This window comes from Anolis carolinensis, chromosome X (assembly GCF_035594765.1).
Source record: "Anolis carolinensis isolate JA03-04 chromosome X, rAnoCar3.1.pri, whole genome shotgun sequence".
Lineage (NCBI taxonomy): Eukaryota > Metazoa > Chordata > Lepidosauria > Squamata > Dactyloidae > Anolis > Anolis carolinensis.
Genome location: NC_085847.1, coordinates 435,767 through 458,193, shown reverse-complemented (window position 1 = coordinate 458,193; position 22,427 = coordinate 435,767). Strand labels below are relative to the sequence as shown.

Below are 22,427 nucleotides of genomic sequence, written 5' to 3'. Positions count from 1 at the left end.
GCCAGACAGCCTGGAAAACTCACAGCAAACCCAGTAATTCAGGCCATGAAAGCCTTCGACAACACATACTCAGAGTATTTCAGCAATGAGACACACACAACAGACAAAGCCAGTAAAGAAAACGTTTTATTGACTCCACAGCAGTCGTTCGGAACATGATGGATATGCTACATTCTCTTTAGTCTTGTCTCCCCTGAACAAGGACTTGGTGATTAATTTGCAACTTATATATTTTTTAAAATCTTCCAAAAATAAAGCCATAACATCTTGCTCCCTTCTGAAAAATAAAAGTCTAAGAACTGAAAATGGCTCTTTCCTACGGTGCCAAACTTCACACTAAATTCTAGCTGTACAGGACTAGTGCTTTGTAGTTCGTATCTCCATATAATTGCCACGCTTCTGTACTTCGATCATTTCTGTACAGCAAAGTGGCCACGAGAACCTCAAAGATCCACTTGCAGGGAAATGAACGGAATAGCATTGAAAAGGACCAAAACAAAACTCTACGCCTCAATTGCCATCCAGTGCACATTTTCAAGGAAAAACATCCTGTTCGCTGTGATCTTAGAAGTTCAAGTTCTAAAAGAGTTTTAGGACCCTTGCAATTAAACAAAAAGCTAGCGATTCAAGAGCGTGATTAAGGCGACTAACCTTTGCTGGGTAGATGTGGAATGACATTCTGGGTACTTGGCACAAGAGCCCCCCGTTCCCTGAACTTCCTGGCTCTCCGAGTCTCCCGTTCCGTCAAAAACGACGGAATGAGTTTGTCCGCAAACAAAATGCAATCCGCTCCTTCTCCTTTCTAGGAAAGCTCCGGCTCCTCGACCTGTTGTGTGCTATTCTTCAGAAGAGAGCAATGCGCAGCGCGAGATTCCCCGGCTCCGCATGTGACTCAGTGCAGTTTCTGGCCGTTCTCCGCTCCAAATGGCAAAGCGGAAGGACGTCTGTCGAGCTCCGTTCAGGATGCTATGAGTTACCGGAACTGAGGACTACCCTCCCCGGGGAAGCCTCCGGCGCTGGCCTCGGACACTCAGGACTTGAAGACGTGCACGGCCCGCACCACGTACTGGCGGCAGATGGGACACTCGCTCATGCGCTTGCCGCACTTGGTGCAGGTGACCATGTGGCCGCACTCTAAGAGGACGCAGTCAATAACCGCGTCCATGCAGATCCGGCAGAGGTTGTCCTCCTCCTCGTTCAGCGGAGGCTTCTCGCCTTCTGCCAAAGAGCAACACAGACACCATTAGCGGAGTGCCTATGTCCCTGACGACCGCAATTAAAACATCTATATATATAAAAAAGTAATGTACGTTTGTGGGACTGAGTAAACAACAAAACCACTGAACCAAATCACACCAAATTGTCCACAAAAGACATAGTGATCCGATCAATGTCTTTCAAACAAAACAAAAAAAACCCTACAAAATAGTCCAAATAACAGAGGATGAGGAAGAGCCTTTCTCCCCCTAACTGCCAGTCATAAAGGTAGGCCCCGCCGCCTTTAGGCCTCCACTGCCTTTAGGCCCCGCCCCCTTCACGTCCTAGCAACTCCCTCAGCCAAAATAGCACCCAGGGCAGAGGCAGAGTGCACTCATCCATCTATATATATAAAAGGGTAATGAAACTTCGGCCTAGGACAAAACAACAAAACTACACAGCACAACCCCTCATCCATGCATCTACGTTCGTACAACAAAAAGAAAACAAAAATAAAGTCCTAATTAGAGGGAGAGGAATAATTGTTTTTTTTCCAATTGCTGCCAGTTAGAAGGCTAAGCTCTGCCCACTTGGTCTCCTAGCAACCCACTCAGTCCAGGGGACAGGCAGAGTTAGGCCTCACTTAGGCCTCTTCTACACTGCCTATAAAACATAGATTATCTGATTTTAACGGGATTATATGGCTCAAGGCCCTTCCACACAATGTCCTTGCATTGCCCGGATGTTTTGATGTTTTTACCATCCTTTACCATCCTTATGGGAGGCTTCTCTCATGTCCCCGCATGGAGCTGGAGCTGACAGAGGGAGCTCATCCGCGTCTCCCCAGGATGGATTCGAACCTGGCAGCCTTCAGGTTAGCAACACAACCTTCAAGTCACAACGCTTTAACCCACTATGCCACTGGGGTAATAATAATAATAGTTTTATTTATCTTATTTTTAATAATAATATGTACATTATATTATTATATTATATTTATTTTATTATTTTATATTACCATATAAACTCGAGTATAAGCCCAGGGGGGCTTTTTCAGCCCTGAAAAAATGTCATAGCATAATAGTCGCTGCCCCCTTTTTTCAATAAGAAAGGGACAAAAAGTGCAACTATTATGTGATGAAATACGGTATTATTTGTAAGACAACATACGTTTCCGATTTTTTTGTCGTTTCTCGCGTTTGGAAAGCTCTGCCGTAGGCAATGGCTTAAAACAACCCTCTCTCTATCCCAATAAGCATACTTCCATTAACAATATGTTTTTAAGTGGACTTACGTGTCCGGTGATTTGTTTCGTGCTCCCTGTACAGCCGGCTCACTTTCTCCACCAGCTCCCATTTTTCACAGCATCCTGAGTAATTGACAAAGTTGCGGGCCAGGATTTCCTTCAGCTGGCGAACACTGAGTCTCTCGATGTCATCCAGGCTCGAAATGTCAGAGAGCGAGGCCCGTGTACGCTTCCGAGACTGCCCTGGGGTCTGAAATCCAGACACAGCCATATATAGAATTCTTGTAAATCATCACCTTCTCCTGAGAAAGACTTTTAATATCACAAAGGACTACCACATTTGCTTCATAGGAAATCTGCTACAAAACAGGAGTTTTTTTGTTGAGTTCCAGGGTCAGAGAAACAGAAGAACGGCCTGCTTCAGGGGAGTGTGATCAATGTTTAACATTTACACAAATTATCAGCCATTGCCAGAAGAGACAGAGAATTTCCTCTATGCTGACGATCGTGCCATCACCGCCCAAGCAGAGAGCTTTGAAATGGTTGAACAGAAGCTCTCCAAAGCTTTAGGTGCTCTTACTGACTATTACAGCTGATTTCTAATCAATCTAAAACACAGACGTGTGCTTTTCACCTTAAGGACAGACAAGCATCTTGAGCTCTGAGGATGACCTGGGAAGGAATCCCACCAGAGCATTGCAGCACAACAAAACACCTCAGAGTCACTCTAGACCAGGGGTCCTCAAACTTTTAAAGCAAAGGGCCGGTCTACAATCCTTCAGACTATGGAGGGGCCGAATTATCATTTGAAAAAAAATACGAACAAATTCCTATGCACACTGCACATGTCTTATTTGTAGTGCAAAACAACAACAACAACAACAATGAAAGAACAATACAATATTTAAAAATGAAAACAATCTTAACCAATATAAACCTATCAGGATTTCAATGGAAAGTGTGGGCCTGCTTCTGGCCAATGAGATAGTCAGTTAATTAGGATTGTTGTTGTTGTTGTTGTTGTTGTTGTTGTTGTTGTTGTTGTGTGCCTTCAAGTCATTTCAGCATTTGGGTGAGCCTAAGTCTAAAATTAATTATTTATTTACTTACTACATTTATTTACTACATTTATATCCCACCCTTCTTACCCCGAAGGGGACTCAGGGCAGCTGTATGTACATACAATATATGATATTATTAGCCTAGCAAAATATTAGCATTATACATTACTATATTGAACTATACCACTATACTGTAATACTATATGTAATATATAACATATAATTAATATTATTATATGGTATTATTATTAGTATTATATTGTATAACATTATAATATTTTTATCAATATTATATGTATATACAATCTATTATATTATAAAAATGATATAAAAATATTATATTATAAAACTGGGGGCGGGGGCCAGGTAAATGACCTTGGAGGGCCGCATCCGGCCCCCGGGCCTTAGTTTGGGGACCCCTGCTCTAGACCGTGCTCTGACTTATAAGAAGCACTGCTTGACTATCAAGCAAAAAGTGGGCGCTAGAAATAATATCATACGAAAGCTGACGGGCACAACCTGGGGATCACAACCAGACACAGTGAAGACATCTGCCCTTGCGCTTTGCTACTCTGCTGCTGAAAACGCATGACCAATGTGGAATACATCTCAGTGGACGTGGCTCTGAATGAGACATGCCGCATTATCACAGGATGTCAACGCCCAACACCGCTGGAGAAATTATACTGTCTAGCCAGCATTGCACCACCTGAAGTAGCAGCCAACAATGAAAGGACCAAGGCAGTGACATCTCCAGCCCACCTCGTTTGGGTGTCGGCCAGCACGCCATCATCAAGAAATAGTTTTCTAAAATCTACAGAGATTCTCTCAGGAACACCTCAGCAAGCAAGAGTCCAAAAGTGGCAGGCTAAAACCTGGAATCTCAATCCGTAGCTGAGACTGGATGAGACTCCCTCCTGGGAACACAGAAGACTGGGCAACTTGGAAGGCGCTGAATAGGCGGCATTCTGGGACCACAAGATGCAGAACCAACCTTAAGAAATGGGGCTATAAAGTGGAGTCCACGACATGCGAGTGCAGAGAAGAGCAAACCACAGAGCACTGACTACAATGCGGCCTGAGCCCTGCCACATGCACAATGAAAGACCTTCTCACAGCGACACCAGAAGGCACTCCAATTGGCCAGATTCTGGTCAAAGGAAATCTAGTATAATGTCAAGTTTTAAAAAAAAACTTTGTGTTTTCACTTCGCTTCACTTTATTTCTTAATTAGTCGCTCTCCACCAGAGTGCTCCGAGCGACTTACAATTTAAAATATCATTCCACAATATAAAAAACATTCATCATAAAAACATTCAACATAAAAACATTCAACATAAAAACAAATACAAATATACAGTAGTCTCACTTATCCAACATAAATGGGACAGCAGAACGTTGGATAAACAAAAATGTTGGATAATAAGGAGGGATTAAGGGAAAGCCTATTAAATGTCAATTTACATTATGATTTAACAAATTAAGCATCAAAACATCTTTTACAACAAATCAACAGAAAAGCAGTTCAATACACAGTAACATTATGTAGTAATTGTTGTATTTATGACTTCAGCAGCAAAACATCGCAATATATTGAAAACATTGACTACAACAACACTGACTACTAAAAGGCAGACAGCGTTGGATAATACAGAACGTTGGATAAGTGAGACTCTACTGTACATTACAACTTGTACCCTAGGTTCGCTTCTGACACGATAAATAAATATAAATAATTTAAAAAGAAATAAATGCTTTAATTAAAATGTTTCTTTAAATTATAGTAAGGACATTAAGAGAACTGTGTACATTGGTAACTGTTATTCCTCCTTTCCTTTAACCCCTTTCTCTCTTCTTTTGGGACATACAGTAGAGTCTCACTGATCCAACACTCACTTATCCAACGTTCTGGATTATCCAACGCATTTTTGTAGTCAATGTTTTCAATATATCGTGATATTTTGGTGCTAAATTCATAAATACAGTAAGTACTACATAGCATTACTGTGTATTGAACTACTTTTTCTGTCCAATTTGTTGTATAACATGATGCTTTGGTGCTTAATTTGTAAAATCATAACCTAATTTGATGTTTAATAGGGTTTTCCTTAATCTCTCCTTATTATCCAACATATTCGCTTATCCAACGTTCTGCCGGCCCGTTTACGTTGGATAAGCGAGACTCTACTGTATTTAATATTTAACCTACTAACAACTCCACTTCCCTCCCTCCCTTTTTTCTCTTTCCTGTTTTCCTTTTATTCTTTTGTTGTTGTATAAATTGAAGATAATAATAAATAAATAAAAAAACAAAAACAATTTGAGCTACAAAGTAATGCTACAATGCTGGGTCGATTCAGATAGCCATGACTGATGCCCGAACAAGACTGCGATCTGTTTTCCAATGTCATTTTCATTGCTCCCGGAATGGCAGATAAGGCCATTAACATCTAGATAGGATTACTGTCGACAACATGCAAGTTCGGCCTCCGTTTCAACAACCTACCTGCTCTTCAGCAATTTCGTCCTCTTCGCCAAGGTCTGCTAAGAGTCTCTCGCTTTGCCCCTAAACATCCAAAATGATAAATAATAATAATAATAATAATAATAATAAAAGTTTATTTATATACCGCCCTATCTCCTCAGGGGACTCAGGGCAGTTTTCAACATGATAAAAACAATACAATACAATACAATACATATATATATATACACACACACACACACACACACATACATATATATAAATGTAATGTAATGTTTTACTATGGAGTAAACAACAAAACCACTGAACCCAATCACACCAAATTTGGCCACAAAAGACATAGTGATCCAGTCTATGTCTTTCAGTCAAATAAACCTAGAAATATAAAGTCCAAATTATAGAGGACGACGAAGAGCCGTTCTCCCCTGGCCGCCAGTCAGAAGGGTAGGCCCCGCCCCTTTCGTATCATAGCAACCCCCTCAGCCACAATGGCGCCCGGGAGACAGGCAGGGTTCATTTAGGCCTCTTCCACACTGTCTATAAAATACAGATTATCCAATTTGAACTGGATTATATGGCAGTGTAGACTCAAGGCCGTTCCGCAAAGCTATATAACCCAGAATGCCAAATCAGTATCTGCTTTGAACTGGATTATCTTGAGTCCACACTGCCATATAATCCAGTTCAGTGTGGATTTTATACAGCTGTGTACAAGGGGCTTCATATAATCCAGTTCTAAGCAGATAATATAAGATTATAAATATACGTAATACGTAATACAGTAGAGTCTCACTTATCCAAGGTTCTGGATTATCCAAGGCATTTTTGTAGTCAATGTTTTCAATATATCATGATATTTTTGTGCTAAATTCATAAATACAGTAATTACAACATAACATTACTGCGTATTGAACTACTTTTTCTGTCAAATTTGTTGTATAACATGATGTTTTGGTGCTTAATTTGTAAAATCATAACCTAATTGGATGTTTAATAGGCTTTTCCTTAATCCCTCATTATCCAACGTATTCGCTTATCCAAGGTTCTGCCAGGCCCGTTTAGCTTGGATAAGAATCAGCAGCGCTAATTATTATTATATACGCCAGAACTCAATTGACAGACCCAGTCTTTTGAACTTGAACATGCCCATTTGTATTTTAGAATGTTTTTATGAATGTTGATGTAAGTTAATAATTTTTAATCTGATTTATAGTGTATTGTATAATTTTTATATGTGTGTTTATTGAAAGCCGCCCTGAGTCCCCTCTCGGGTGAGAATGGCGGGATATAAATGTTGTAATAAACAAACAAATAAATAAATAATAAGTGAGACTCTACTGTAATTACTGTGGTATAATAATACAGAACCATATAATCTCTAATACCAGGACAGTAAATAAAGAGCAACACTCTGAAAGCAGGGAAATTGGAAAGTCCAGAAAAGAAACAATCAGGGCAGGCTAACACCTCCCAACAAAGGATTCCCCAGACAAGAAGCAGCCAGGCTTTAAAGCTGCAAGGCCATTAAATGCTAATCAAGGTGGCTAATTGCAGCATTCATACCTGCCACACCAAGACTATTAATTGCTATTCAAACTGGCCAACCAAGGATTCCGCAAGGTAGAAAGGCCCGGGCTGTGGCGCAGGCTGGAAAGCAAGCCAGGTGCAACAAATCAACAAATCACTCTGACCAAGAGGTCATGAGTTCGAGGCCAGCCCAGTGCCTGCGTCTTGTCTCTGTTCTATGTCATGGCATTGAATGTTTGCCTTTATGTGTGCAATGTGATCCGCCCTGAGTCCCCTTTGGGGTGAGAAAGAAGGGCGGAATATAAATGCTGTAAATAAATAATAAATAAATAAATAGAAAGCAGCAAGGCTATTCAGTGCTATTCAACCTAGCCAAACAAGGATTCCCCTACAAAGGAAGTAGCCAGGCTCTTTGATTGAGGGTGCTACTCCAGCTACTCCAGAAAACGGCCAGGCTTTGAGGCTGCAAGGCTATTCACTGCTATTCCACCTGGCCAACAAATGATTCCCATAAGCCACAGCAACGCGTGGCCGGGCAATACACATAATAAAACCACCTAAGAGTCACTCCTTCATGCCATCCCGCCCTCCGACTTCTGCCCACCTGTCCCAAGACCCAGAAAGAGAAAAGAGGTTGTCCAACCCCTGCTCACCTACCTGTACCTGTATTTCGTTTCCGGTGCTCTCGTGTCTGTGTGCAAGCTCCCCTTGAGGGGACGAGACCGATTCCGACAGAGAGGCCGGATGGGTCGAAAAACTAGAAGTCTGTGAGCGCGCCGAGTACAAGCTGCTGGTCTCCGTCTCCTGCTCGGAGGCCAAGCCGTGATGGCGCAGGATAAGGTCCACCAAGTCTTCCTTTTCTCGGCATGTGTCGGTCGGGATGTTCCGAAGGAGCAGGTACTGGCGCAAATCCTTCACCTTCAGGCGCATCAGCTGGGGACGCTGGAAGGCCGTCTCCTGCAGCAAGTGGCAAGTGCAGCACCGCCGGCGGGTCTCTTGCAAGACCGAACACAAGGAGCAGAAATCTTTCTTGCACTCGCAACACACATGCTGAGGCGGCACAAAAAAAACCACACCATCCCAGTCACAAGCAGCACAACCTCCAAAATTGAGAAATACACCTAGCAGATTCTCTCAGCATACTCAGGAGGGGTTTCAGATTTAAAATTACAGACTGTTTTTGCCTTTTGATACTGGGGCAGGGGATTTTGGGAACTTATTATTAAGTTCAAAGTCAGGCTGTTTTATACTATTCAATGTGCTCTGTTTTGATATGATCTATATATATAAAAGGGTAATGAAATTTCGGCCTAGGACAAAACAACAAAACTACACATCCCTTAAACACTAAACTTGGCAGCACAACCCCTCATCCATGCCTCTACGTTCATACAACAAAAAGAAAACAAAAATAAAGTCCTAATTAGAGGGAAAGGAATAATTGTTTTTATCCAATTGCTGCCAATTAGAAGGCTAAGCTCTGCCCACTTGGTCTCCTAGCAACCCACTCAGCCCAGGGGACAGGCAGAGTTAGGCCTCATTTAGGCCTCTTCCACACTGCCTATAAAATACAGATTATCAGATTTGAACTGGATTATATGGCAGTATAGACTCAAGGCCCTTCCACACAGCTATATAACCCATTTACTGATTACTGTTAATGGTTTTAAATGTGTTGCTAATTTTATTGATTGTTTGGCATTGAATTTTGCTGGGTGTTGTAAGCCGCCTTGAGTCCCCTTGGGTAAGAAGGGCAGGGTAAAAATGTTGTAAATAAATAAACAAATAAACCTCACACTGTGCTATACCATCAACTCTGCACTGATTTGAGATTAATATCGAAACCCAGTCTGTATTAATTTAATATGAATACAGTAGAGTCTCACTTATCCAACACTCGCTTATGCAACGTTCTGGATTATCCAAAACATTTTTGTAGTTGATGTTTTCAATAAATAATAATATTTTGGTGCTAAATTCGTAAATACAGTAATTATTACATAGCATTACTGCCTATTGAACTACTTTTTCTGTCAAATTTGTTGTACAACATGATGTTTTGGTGCTTAATTTGTAAAATCATAATCTAATTTGATGTTTAATAGGCTTTTCCTTAATTCCTCCTTATTATCCAACATATTCGCTTATCCAATGTTCTGCCGGCCCGTTTATGTTGGATAAGTGAGACTCTACTGTAGATACCAAAAAATTACATTAAATGAGGCATCAGTAGGTTAAATGTAAATGTGCTTATGTAGCCTTTTAATAATAATAGAGTAAAATAATACATGTAATAATAATAATAATAATAATAATAATAATAATAATAATAAATACAGGAAAATAATACATGTAATAATAAATAGAGTAGAATAATAAATGTAATGTAATAATCATAATAAATACAGGAAAATAATACATGTAATAATAATAATAAGATCAGAGTGAAATAATAAATGTATTATTAATAATAATAAAAATAGAGTAAAATAAATGTAATAGTAGCAACAATAATAGAGAAAAAAACTAAATGCAATAATAAATGTAATAATACCAATAATAATAGAGAAAAATAAATATACCATATATTCTCGAGTATAAGCTGACCCAAATATAAGCCAACCAGGACCCTCACCCGAGTATAAGCCGAGGGGGGCTTTTTTAGTCCTAAAAAAAGGGCTGAAAAACTAGGCTTATACTCGAGTATATACAGTAATCTCTCTATATAAAAATGTAATGTGCTGTTTTACTATGGAGTAAACAACAAAACCTCTGAACCAAATCACACCAAATTTGGCCACAAAAGACATAGCCATCCAATCTATGTCTTTCAATAAAAAAACCCTAGAAAAATAAAGTCCAAATTACAGAGGATGAGGAAGAGCCGTTCTCCCCCTGGCTGCCAGTGGGAAGGGTAGGCCCCGCCCCCTTGATTTGAGATTAATATCAAAACCCAGTCTGTATTAATTTAATATGAATATTAAAATACAATTCAGACATATAAAGACAAACCTAATGTAGCATAGTTTTATAATAAAAAATTCAACTGATGTATTTCCCCCCCCCCCAATATTTTTGCCAGTTGCTTGAGAATGCTGGTTAACAGTTTGTTTCTATCATACTGACTATAGGCAGAAACTGTCTTCTCACCTCTCCGGAGCTTAAGGAAATTGTGCATGCCTCATAGGTAATAAATAATACATATAAATACATATGATGCTGAGATGGGGGGGAGGGAATAGAGTACGCACCCTTTTCCTGAAGACTGAAAAGGTGAGGCCGCACGATTTACAGACGAGATTTGCTCCCGCCGGTGCCGAAGAGGTATACACCGTGAAGTCTGTGCTCGGCGCAAACCGAAATGGGTTGGCCCCGCTCCCGAACCCCGGCTGCTGGCCACGCACCGCTCCAGTGCCCATGACTTCATTCAGCAGCCCACAGCAGGAAGCCCACATGGATGTCGCGCCCGCCTGGAAGAGAAAAGAAGCCAACCGAGGGGTCTGCTCATTTGTTCGGAAGGAACAGACGGTGCGAGATTTGTGGCGGCATCGGCGCCGACCCACAGCTCCGCAACAAAGGCAATATAAACGCTACCCTGGGACTACAACGCAGAGAACGCAGCTAGTAACAGCACCCGGGGGGTGTGGGGGGGATTCGTTTGGATAGATCCCATCTCCATAGAATGCATTCTGGAATAAGTGCTTTGTTCTATTATGGCACCAATTGTGGCAGCACTGAACACGGCACATTTCCAGAATGTGGGGAAGTCAACAATTGCCGTAACGCCTCTAGGAAAGGCCTTCAGTGCCTGAGACTGGCGGGCAACACACCGACAGGCAAATTATACAGCTATATTTGATTGATAACCCACATTTCTTGCAAGGCCTCAAGGCAAAGGTCCATACAGTCCTGTAATAGAGACTTTCAGCATTGGAGACAGAAAGGGTGGCATATAATAGTATAATCAGTTTATTTTTATATCCCACCCCATCTCCCCAAAGGGACTCGGGGCAGCTCACATGGGGCCAAGCCCAACAACATACAATAAAATACATAACAATCACAATAGTATAAAATACACAATATAAAATACATAACAATCACAGTAGATCAATAACACAGCTTCAACAGAGTAAAAACATGACATTGCACAGTGAAGAGCATTCCTGAAAAATTTGGATGGGAAAATGCTCTGGAAATCCTCCAATGCGCTAAAGCTGAGCATATTCTTCCATGTTTATTTGAATTACATTCCCCAAACAAAACGTGTCCATGGCCCAACAGCTTGTAAGTACAGTAGAGTCTCACTTATCCAACGTTCTGGATTATCCAACGAATTTTTGTAGTCAATGTTTTCAATATATCGTGATATTTTGGTGCTAAATTCGTAAATACAGTAATTACTACATAGCATTACTGCGCATTGAACTACTTTTTCTGTCAAATTTGTTGTATAACATGATGTTTTGGTGCTTAATTTGTAAAATCATAACCTAATTTGAAGTTTAATAGGCTTTTCCTTAAGCCCTCCTTATTATCCAACATATTCGCTTATCCAACGTTCTGTCGGCCCGTTTATGTTGGATAAGTGAGACTGTACTGTACTGGAAGTGAAATGCTAGACTAGAGGGGAAAGCCCACCTAATTTGGTTCAGGTTTTATAGTACAACAAATTCAATATTACGCAAGTAGATTTTAAAATTATTATTAAATATTACGTATGTAGATTTTAAAATTATTATTATTCAATATTACGTACGTAGATTTTAAAATTATTATTATTCAATATTACGTACGTAGATTTTAAAATTATTATTATTCAATATTACGTATGTAGATTTTAAAATTATTATTCAATATTACATACGTAGGAGCCCCCGGTGGTGCAGCATGTTAAAGCACTGAGATACTGAACTGCGACCGAAAGATCACAGGTTCAAATCCAGGGAGCGGAGTGAGCACCCGCTGTTAGCCCCAACTTCTGCCAACCTAGCAGTTCGAAAACATGCAAATGTGAGTAGATCAATAGGTACTGCTCCGGCAGGAAGGTAACAGTGCTCCATGCAGTCATGCCAGTGGCCACATGACCTTGGAGGTGTCTACGGACCCTGCAGGGTCTTCAGCTTAGAAATGGAGATGAGCACCAACCCTCAGAGGGTGAGTAGATCAATAGGTACTGCTCCGGCAGGAAGATAACAGCACTCCATGCAGTCATGACTATGGTCACATGACCTTGGAGGTGTCTACGGACAATGCCGGCTATTGGGCTTGGAAATGGAGATGAGCACCAACCCCCAGAGTCGGACACGGCTGGACTTAATGTCAGGGGAAAACCTTTACCTTTACCTAGATTTTAAAAATTAGAATACTTGCCTTTCAATTTGGAGAGTATTCCAATTAAAAATTAGAATACTAATTTTTAAGCATTCTAATTAAAAATTGGAGTACAGTAGAGCCTCACTTATCCAAGCTTCACTTATCCAATGTTCTGTATTATCCAAGGCAGTCTGCCTTTTAGTAGTCAATGTTTTTGTAGTAAATGTTGCAATGTTTTGGTGCTAAATTTGTAAATACAGCAATTATTACATAACATTACTGTGTACTGAGCTGCCTTTTCTATCAATTTGTTGTAAAACATGATGTTTTGGTGCTTAATTTGTAAAATCGTAATGTAATTTTATGATTAATGGGATTTTTCCTTAATCCCTCCTTATTATCCAACATATTCGCTTATCCAATGTTCTGCCGGCCCGTTTATGTTGGATAAGTGAGAGTAGACTCTACTGTACTTGCCTTTCAATTTGGAGATGGAGCTTCTGGTGACGCAGTGGGTTAAACCCTTGTGCCAGCTGGACTAATGACTTGAAAGATGCTGGTTCGAATCCAACCTAGGGAGAGTGTGGATGAGCTCCCTCTATCAGCTCCAGCTCCATAGGGGACATGAGAGAAGCCTCCCACAAGGATGGTAAAAACATCAAAACATGCGGCCAATGTCATCTGGGCAACGTCCTTGCAGACGGCCAATTCTCTCACACCAGAAGTGACTTGCAGTTTCTCAAGTCTCTCCCAACACGATGGAGATCATCACGGACTTCCTTAAAATCAAGTGTTTACATCGAAGAGAGAAATGATTCCCTTTATTAATAACTTGCCTTCCCTCCCAAAAAGTGGGACTTAAGGTGGGAATGGCACCAAAAACTGTTGACGCACTAATTTTAGCACATCAGACAAGCTGCGCACGACGTGTTTTGACTGTTTACATGTCTATTTTCAATGAAGTTTAACTCCTTTCCACTGAGGTCAGTGTGGACCTGCCACTTTCTGTGGAATCACTTCCAAAACTTAACTCCATTCCAGAACAAAATGTGAGGGCAACTCTGACCCAACTCTTTGAATCTCAGCCTCTCCCACTAAAAGTATATTTCTTGGCATTGGTTGATATAATTGATATGGCGCTTGACTACTGATTGGGATTCCTGTTTATATTTTAAGTTATTTTAACTTTTGTAAGATGTGTTATTATACTGCAATTTTATTATGTTACTGGTTTTATTGATGTAATACCGTTTTGGGCTTGTCCCAGTGTAAGCCGCCCCAAGTCCTTCGGGAGATGGAGCGGGGTATAAATAGTTTCATTATTATTATTTTATTCTTTATTATATTATATATAATATATAATTATTATATTATTATTTATTTTATTATGACACAGCAAACAAGATAGATACGCTGGATTTCATATCACAAAATCACAAGTCGAACACTTCCCAAGTGTCTAGGACTGTGTGATGTATTATTATTATTATTATTATTATTATTATTATTATTATTATTATTATCTTTGATGCCAAAAAGGGCTAGAACCCTATCTCAAGTGCCACCTACCACGGTGTTGCGACGTACCATGTTCCCTTCAGCAAAACACATTTTTCTAACATAGTCTCTATTGTTTGGTATTGAATATAACAAATGTTTGACAATAGAATAATTACAAGACCAGAATGGTTTAATAAAATACAACAACCCAGAAACCAAAACAGCCAATTTTGTCCTACTTCTTAAAAAATACTAATAATATTGTAATATAGTGGTATAGTACAATATAGAGGTATATAATGCTTATATTGTGCTATGCGAATCTATATATATAAAAATGTAATGTACGTTTGTAGGACTGAGTAAACAACAAAACCACTGAACCAAATCACACCAAATTTGGCCACAAAAGGCATAGTCATCCAAAATATGTCTTTCAGTAAAAAAAAGAAAGAAACCCTAGAAAAATAAAGTCCAAATTACAGAGGATGAGGAAGGGTCATTCTCTCCCTGGCTGCCAGTCAGAAGGGTAGCTCCCCTTTAGGCTCCGCCCCTCCCTGGCTGCAAGTCAGAAGGGTAGCTCCTCTTTAGGCTCCGGCCCTTTTATGTCACAGCAACCTCCTCAGCTACAATGGCACTAGGGGACAAGCAGAGTTCACTTAGGCCTCTTCTACACTGCTTATAAAATACAGATTATCTGATTTGAACTGGATTATATGGCAGTGTAGACTCAAGGCCCTTCCACACAGCTATATAACCCAGAATGCCAATGTATATTCACAAGCTTTAGGAAATAATATATACTAACTGCCACCAATTCCTTGATACTTTATTTCCCATACCACCATACTTCACCACAGCAACGCGTGGACGGGCACAGCTAGTAATATAATATATTGTATGTACATATAACTTATAAGTATCTTTCGGAGCCAACCCAAGATTTTATCATTATAGTTTTTTGTATGTGATTTTATGACCTGTTTTTATTGTTGTTGTTGATTCATTTGTTTTATTGCTTTGTAAGCCACACCGAGTCTCTTCGGGGAGATGGGGCGGGGTATAAAAATAATAATAATAATAATAATAATAATTATTATTATTATAAGCCGCCCTGAGTCCCCTTTGGAGTGAGAAGGGCGGGATATAAATGTCGCTAATAAATAAGTAATTAATAAATAAATACGGCAAATTCTCCCAAAGAACATGTTAAATTTATGGGGTGATTGTGGTTTCCAGTTGCCTTGCTTTCTCAAAAGCAGAATGTGCTGGAAATGCCTTTTACGAGCAACCAAGGCCTCGAGAACCACACGAAGAGAACACATCTGCTGAACAGCTTTCACAAGGAAATGTGAGCTAGGAACCTGAATACGCCCAATTTTATTGGAATTCAGACGCTAAGCAGGGTTGGGTCGGCTTAGAACTTGCCTAGGATCTCACCAGCGAGGAAATCATTCTACCAAAAGTCCTGGAAAGCCATGGATTGGCACTGCATCCATATTTAGATACGCACTTCAAATGCATAAAAAAGAGCGTCAACATAACCGTAGATGCACCAAATAAAAGCAAATCAGCCTTGTGTAGGGATTTTTGACAGGTAGGAAGAGAAGAACGACTGCAGTGTACATTTACAGAATGGGAAAGATTGCAGCGGTGTAAACATTTGCTACGTTTTCCAGCTATGGCCCGGGGATCTGCCCTGTGGGCGAAGGAGATTGAAAAGAAAGAATCCCGTTTAAGGTCGGTTTCTGCACCAAAGCCGTGGAGAAAATATTTATACAGAAGATGACTTACAGTCAAGAAGGGAATTACCGTAAATACATCTGGAGATTGGATTCCAGTACAGTCTGTGGCCCAAATGAAGTACATATTCAAACTGGACACCTGAGGGACTGGGATGTATAGTTCACCTGCAATCTAAGAACACTCTGAACTCCACCAGCAATAGACCTGGAGCTAACTTGGCACAAGAACCTCTATGAACAATAAAAAATACTGGAGGTCTTTGGAGGGATTTGCAAGAGTTGTAGTTCACCTACATTCAGAGCGCATTATGGACCAAACTTGGCATGCAGACATGGTATGCCCACATTTGAATATTGGTGGGTTTTGCGTGGAATTGGCCTTGGCATTTTGGAGTTGTAGGTACTGGGATGTATAGTTCACCCACAATCAAAGAGCACTCTGAAATCCACCAAAGATGGAATTGGACCAAACTTGACACACAGAGCCCACATGGCCAGCAAAAAATACTGGAGCTCTTTTTGGGGGAAATTCACTTTGATTTGGTAGAGGTGTAGTTCACCTACATAATAATAATAATAATAATAATAATAATAATAATAATAATTGGGTGCCGTGCCAAAAGATCTCAGCCGGCATTTGGAAACAATAGACATTGACAAAATTACGATCTGCCAACTGCAAATACATCACACAGTCCTAGACACTTGGGAAGTGTTCGACTTGTGATTTTGTGATATGAAATCCAGCATATCTAGCTTGTTTGCTGTGTCATAATAAAATAATAATAATAACAACTTTATTCTTATACCCCGCCCCATCTCCCCGGAGGGACTCGGGGCGGCTTACATGGGGCCAAGCCCGGACGTAACAATATAAAAGCGAACAATGCAATAAAACAAACAATCAACGATAAACAACAATATTGATAAAAACAGACATAAAAAGTCAGCATACAAGATAGATATTAAAAACATGAATTGAGAGAGTTTAATTTTAGATATTAAAAATATCCAGAGAGTACTGTGAACCCAAACACCGATAGATCTGGACCTAACTTGGCACACATGAGTCCCTTTGGGGAGATAGAGTGGAATACAAATAAATTATTATTATTATTATTATTATTATTATTATTATTATTATTATTATTATTTTAAACACAAGCTGAGTCCACAGCAGACACTCTGCTGGCTGTTGTACTGGATCACACGTCGGACACTTCCCTATTATTATTATTATTATTATTATTATTATTATATATCTGGTATGCCAGAATTTGATTACTGGAGAGGTTTGGGAGGAACTGACCTTCCTTTCTGGGAGTTATAGTTCACCCTCAACCAATGAAACTGTGACCTCCACTGATAATGGACCTGGACCATCCTTGGCACACAGAACCCCCATGATCAACTGAACCTACTGGAGGGGATTTGAGGGCACTGACTCACCAGTGGGAGTTGTAGTTCACCTTACAGCCACAGAGCATACTGAACCCCACCAAGGATGCATCCAAAGCAAACTTGCCCAACATAACAAACTTTAAGTACTGATGGAGTTTCTTGGACTTAACTTGGCATGATGGGAGTTGTAGTTCACCTTATGCATTTTGCACAATTTAAAAAATGACTTTTTCAAATTACCCGGGCAACACCATGTACCTAAGCTTGTGTGTGTATCTATATATATAAAAGGGTAATGAAATTTCGGCCTAGGACAAAACAACAAAACTACACATCCCAGAAACACTAAACTTGGCAGCACAACCCCTCATCCATGCCTCTACGTTCATACAACAACAAAAAAAAAGAAAAATAAAGTCCTAATTAGAGGGAGAGGAAGAATTGTTTTTATCCAATTGCTGCCAGTTCAAAGGCTAAGCTCTGCCCACGTGGTCTCCTAGCAACCCACTCAACCCAGGGGACAGGCAGAGTTAGGCCTCACTTAGGCCTCTTCCCCACTGCCTATAAAATACAGATTATCAGTTTTGAACTGGATTATATGGCAGTGCAGACTCAAGGCCCTTCCACATAGCTATATAACCCATTAATATTCTTATATTATCTGCTTTGAACTGAATTATCTTGACTCCACACTGCCATATAATCCACTTCAGTGTGCAGTCGGACACAACTGGACTTAATGTCAGGGGAAAACCTTTACCCTTTATCTTAACTACCACCAATTCCTCAATACTTTATTTCCCATACCACCAGACTTCACCACAGCAACGCGTGGCCGGGCACAGCTAGTATATATATATATATCACTGAATTTATGTAGAAATTCAATGCGAATGTCTTTCCAAGTTGCAACTTGTTCACACAACTTATTTCGGGGGGGGGGGGGGGGTGTTGTCGGCAACTACTGTGACAATAGTGAATGTATCCACCAACCCTGCATCTTTGATGGTACATGTATATTGAGGTCATTGATAAACAAACTGAAGAACACAAGCCAACAATATCCACCAACTCCTGTTTCAAGGAAGGCAGTTTCTGGATACATGGGGTAAAATCCCAATGATGGGGCTGTGATGATTCAACTCTTTCCTCAACAGTTAACCAAGGGACTCTGTGTTCTCTTGTTCTTTGGCAGCGTTAGGGAAATCTCTCCTCCCATGTGTAAAATTACAAGGAAGTAGGAGGCATGCTAATGAAGCAAGCCTTTGGGACATCCAAGACAGCAACCTTCCACTGGAGTCTACATAGGACAAATCTGGATGCTTCCCAATGATGCAAAGGTATAGGAAGACAGCTTTATAGATACTGTACACAACCCTATGTAAAAGTTTTAGAAATAATGCAGGCGTAGTAGATATAGAAATCGTTTTGAGTATTGTATTTATCATTCTAAATAAATACAATATATATTTATTACAATATATATTTATTAAATACAATAATTTCTGGAAAAAGCTTATAGGATATACAAAGTGATTTTGTTTTGTTATTGTTTTCCAGGGTCTTCACATTATTAAGTCTATGTTCCTAAGAGCAAAGTCGCCGATCGCTATCTGTTTCTTTCTTTGGAAGGGTTTATATGTTTGTTTGCATATCCTCAAATCCATCATCAAAACTGACTGGACTTCACAACGACCTTTACTCAAAAATAGCAGTAAATTCTATGGGCAAAGGTGCTTGGCTCTCCAGAATAATATGAGCAAAGGTGAATAAGTATTTATGCAATGGACCTGTAATACTTGCCACACCTAAGTTGACAGGAAATGAAGGATTCGGGTAAAGTCTGAAATAATAATAATATCATAATAAAACTATTTCTAGACTGCCCTTTCTCCCCAGAGGGACTCAGGGCGGTTAACATACATATAAGCGGCAAACATTCAATGCCACAATTTCTTCATTAATATCAAAAAATATAAAATGATAATAACATACACATCATAATAAAAATTCCACATTAGAAAGGTCTAAAGGCATGTGCAAGAGGTGAAGGGGGTGTTTTGAGAGTTGAGAAGTGTGACAATTCGCAGCATTACCTATAAGGGAGAGCAGAATAATAATAATAATAATAATAATGGCTTGATGTGAGAATTATTATTATTAATAATAATTTCATTTCTTACCCGCCTATCCACTGTTAAGAAACTCAACTGTTATTACCTCTTGTAGCCAAGCTTAACCAATACTTTCTTTCCACTCAGGAAAAGTAGTTTTCACAAAGATCTACAGCAATATTTCTCAACCTGGGGATCAGGACCCCTTGGGGGGTCGTGAGGGGGTGTCAGAGGGGTCGCCAAAGACCATCAGAAAACATATTAATTCACAGAGTTAGGTGAACTACATCTCCCCTAAAGTTTCTCCCAGTTTCTCCCAAATCCCTCCAGTATTTTCTGTTGGTCATGGGAGTACTGTGTGGAACATTTAGCCCAATTCTATTGTTGGTGTGGTTCAAGGGGCTCTTTGATTGTAAGTGAACTATAAATCCAAGCAACTACAGCTCCCAAATATCAAGGTCTATTTTCCCCAAACTCCACCAGTGTTCACATTTGGGCATGTGGAGTATTTGCACCAGATCCACCACTGTTTGAGTCCACAGTGCTTTCTGCATGTAGGTGAACTACAACTCCCAAACTCAAGGTCAATGCCCACCAACCCTTCCAGTATTTTCTGTTGGTCATGGGAGTTCTGTGTGCCAAGTTTGGTTCAAATTCCATTGTTGTTGGAGTTCAGAAAGCTCTTTGATGAACTATAAATCACAGCAACTACAACTCCCAAATGACAAAACCAATCCTCCTCCAACCCCACCAGCATTCAAATTTGGGCGTATCAGGTATTTGTGTCAAATTTGGTCCAGTGAATGAAAATACTCCTGCACATCAGATATTTACTTTACGATTCATAACAGGAGCAAAATTACAGTTATGAAGTAGCAACAAAAATAATGTTATGGTTGAGGATGAGGAACTGGATTAAGGGGTCACGGCATTAGGAAGGTTGAAAACCACTGGTCTAGATCAAGGGAAGTCATGGTGTCCTTGTATTCTGCTCTGGTTAGACCTCACCTGGAATACTGTGTTCAAATCTGGGCATCACAATTCAAAAGAGATATTTATTTACTACATTTCTATTCCGCCCTTCTCACCCCGCAGGGGACTAATATTTACATACAGTGCATTATATCACTAGCACAGCACAACTCTAGCACTATATAACAGCATATTGCACCACACCACTATATTGTAATATTACCAGTAATAATACATGTAATTAATAATATATAATTAATATTATTATATATTATTATTATTATTATTGACAAGCTGGAAGTTCTCTGCACTTCATCCACTACCCGGCCTAATGATACGCTAGTTTAAATAATAATAATAATAATAATATTTGCATTATCCCATGCTCGGCTCTTTTTTAGCCTGATCACGCATGTTGTATTACTAGCCATTGGTTTTGTTGAGTATGTTCTATTCTATAAGACACTCCCTTCATCAGTTTGACTGTCGCCCAGATTGTTGTCCTATACTGGACCTATATTGGGTGATTGTTTGATATTTTAATTACAGTAGAGTCTCACTTATCCAACACTCGCTTATCCAACGTTCTGGATTATCCAGCACATTTTTGTAGTCGATGTTTTCAATAAATCGTGATATTTTGGTGCTAAATTCGTAAATACAGTAATTATTACATAGCATTACTGCATATTGAATTACTTTTTCTGTCAAATTTGTTGTATAACATGATGTTTTGGTGCTTAATTTGTAAAATCATAACCTCATTTGATGTATAATCGGCTTTTCCTTAATCCCTGCTTCTTATCCAACATATTCGCTTATCCAACGTTCTGCGCATTTATGTTAGATAAGTGAGACTCTACTGTAAATACATTTCTGGTTCTGATTTAAATTTAATTCCTACCATTTCTTGTGTCATTTCGTGAACAGGCTTCCAAAATTCTTTAATTTTCTCACGGGACCACAATTGATGAAAAAATGTCCCAATTTTTTTTCCTTAATCCCTCCTTCTTATCCAACATATTCGCTTATCCAACGTTCTGCCGGCCCGTTTATGTTGGATAAGTGAGACTCTACTGTAAATACATTTCCGGTTCTGATTTAAATTTAATTCCTAAAAATTTCTTGTGTCATTTCGTCTTCCAAAATTCTTTAATTTTCTCACGGGACCACCATGGATGAAAAAAATGTCCCAATTTTTTCCCCCGCATTTCCAGCACATATTAGATTTCTTTTAAAAATTAAAAAAAATATTATTATTATTATTATTAGGAGGTTCTTGCCCTTCCTGTTTCGAGGCACAACAACCTTGCAAGGCAGGCCAGGCCGAGGACCAAGAACCAAGGTCACCAAGGCCTCAATCGTTTCTCCTGAGGAGTCGCTTCCAAAACCAAGAGGCTCAAAGCTCCCTGAAGCAAAGGCAACTGGCTTTTGTGGCTTGGAGCCTCGCCCTTGACAACCAGGCCCAACTGAATACACTCAATCCGAGAAGGGACGGCAGAAAAGCATTCCCTGAGGGCGGAACTCAATTCCCCCGGCCCTTTTTTTCCACAGTTGGGTCTCTGAGGGGGCGCCTTTTGTGGCTACACTCCCTCAAAGATGAAGTTTTTCGCCCCTTACGCCTTCATTATGGTTTCCTTCCGCGTCAGGGCCCGCTCCCCGCTCAGCCCGAGCTTTCCTCACCTTCATGGCCGGTCCGGGCCTTCGCCTCAGCGGGAGCCAGAGAGCGCCGGCACCCGCCGCCTTCTCCTTCCGACTCCTGTCGCCTTTTCTCGCCCTCTCCCGGCCGCGCATGCGCAGCGGGCCCCGCCTCGGCGCGCGAGGGCTCGGGGCAGCTCCGCAGCTCGCCTCCCCAACAAGCGC

At 40.2% G+C, this 22,427-nt stretch overlaps 1 protein-coding gene across 1 annotated transcript; it reads right to left on the bottom strand.

The window, feature by feature from the left end:
- Positions 1-108: 108 nt before the first annotated feature.
- On the bottom strand, positions 109-22,406 carry rnf34 (ring finger protein 34). Its single transcript, XM_062958738.1, has 6 exons — positions 22,248-22,406; positions 10,768-10,986; positions 8,174-8,566; positions 6,011-6,070; positions 2,492-2,693; positions 109-1,218 (listed from the first exon to the last, which is right to left on the bottom strand). Exons 1-6 carry the CDS (start codon positions 22,356-22,358, stop codon positions 1,031-1,033), a joined length of 1,173 nt encoding a protein of 390 aa, XP_062814808.1. The 5' UTR covers positions 22,359-22,406; the 3' UTR covers positions 109-1,030.
- Between the last annotated feature and the right edge of the window lie 21 nt (positions 22,407-22,427).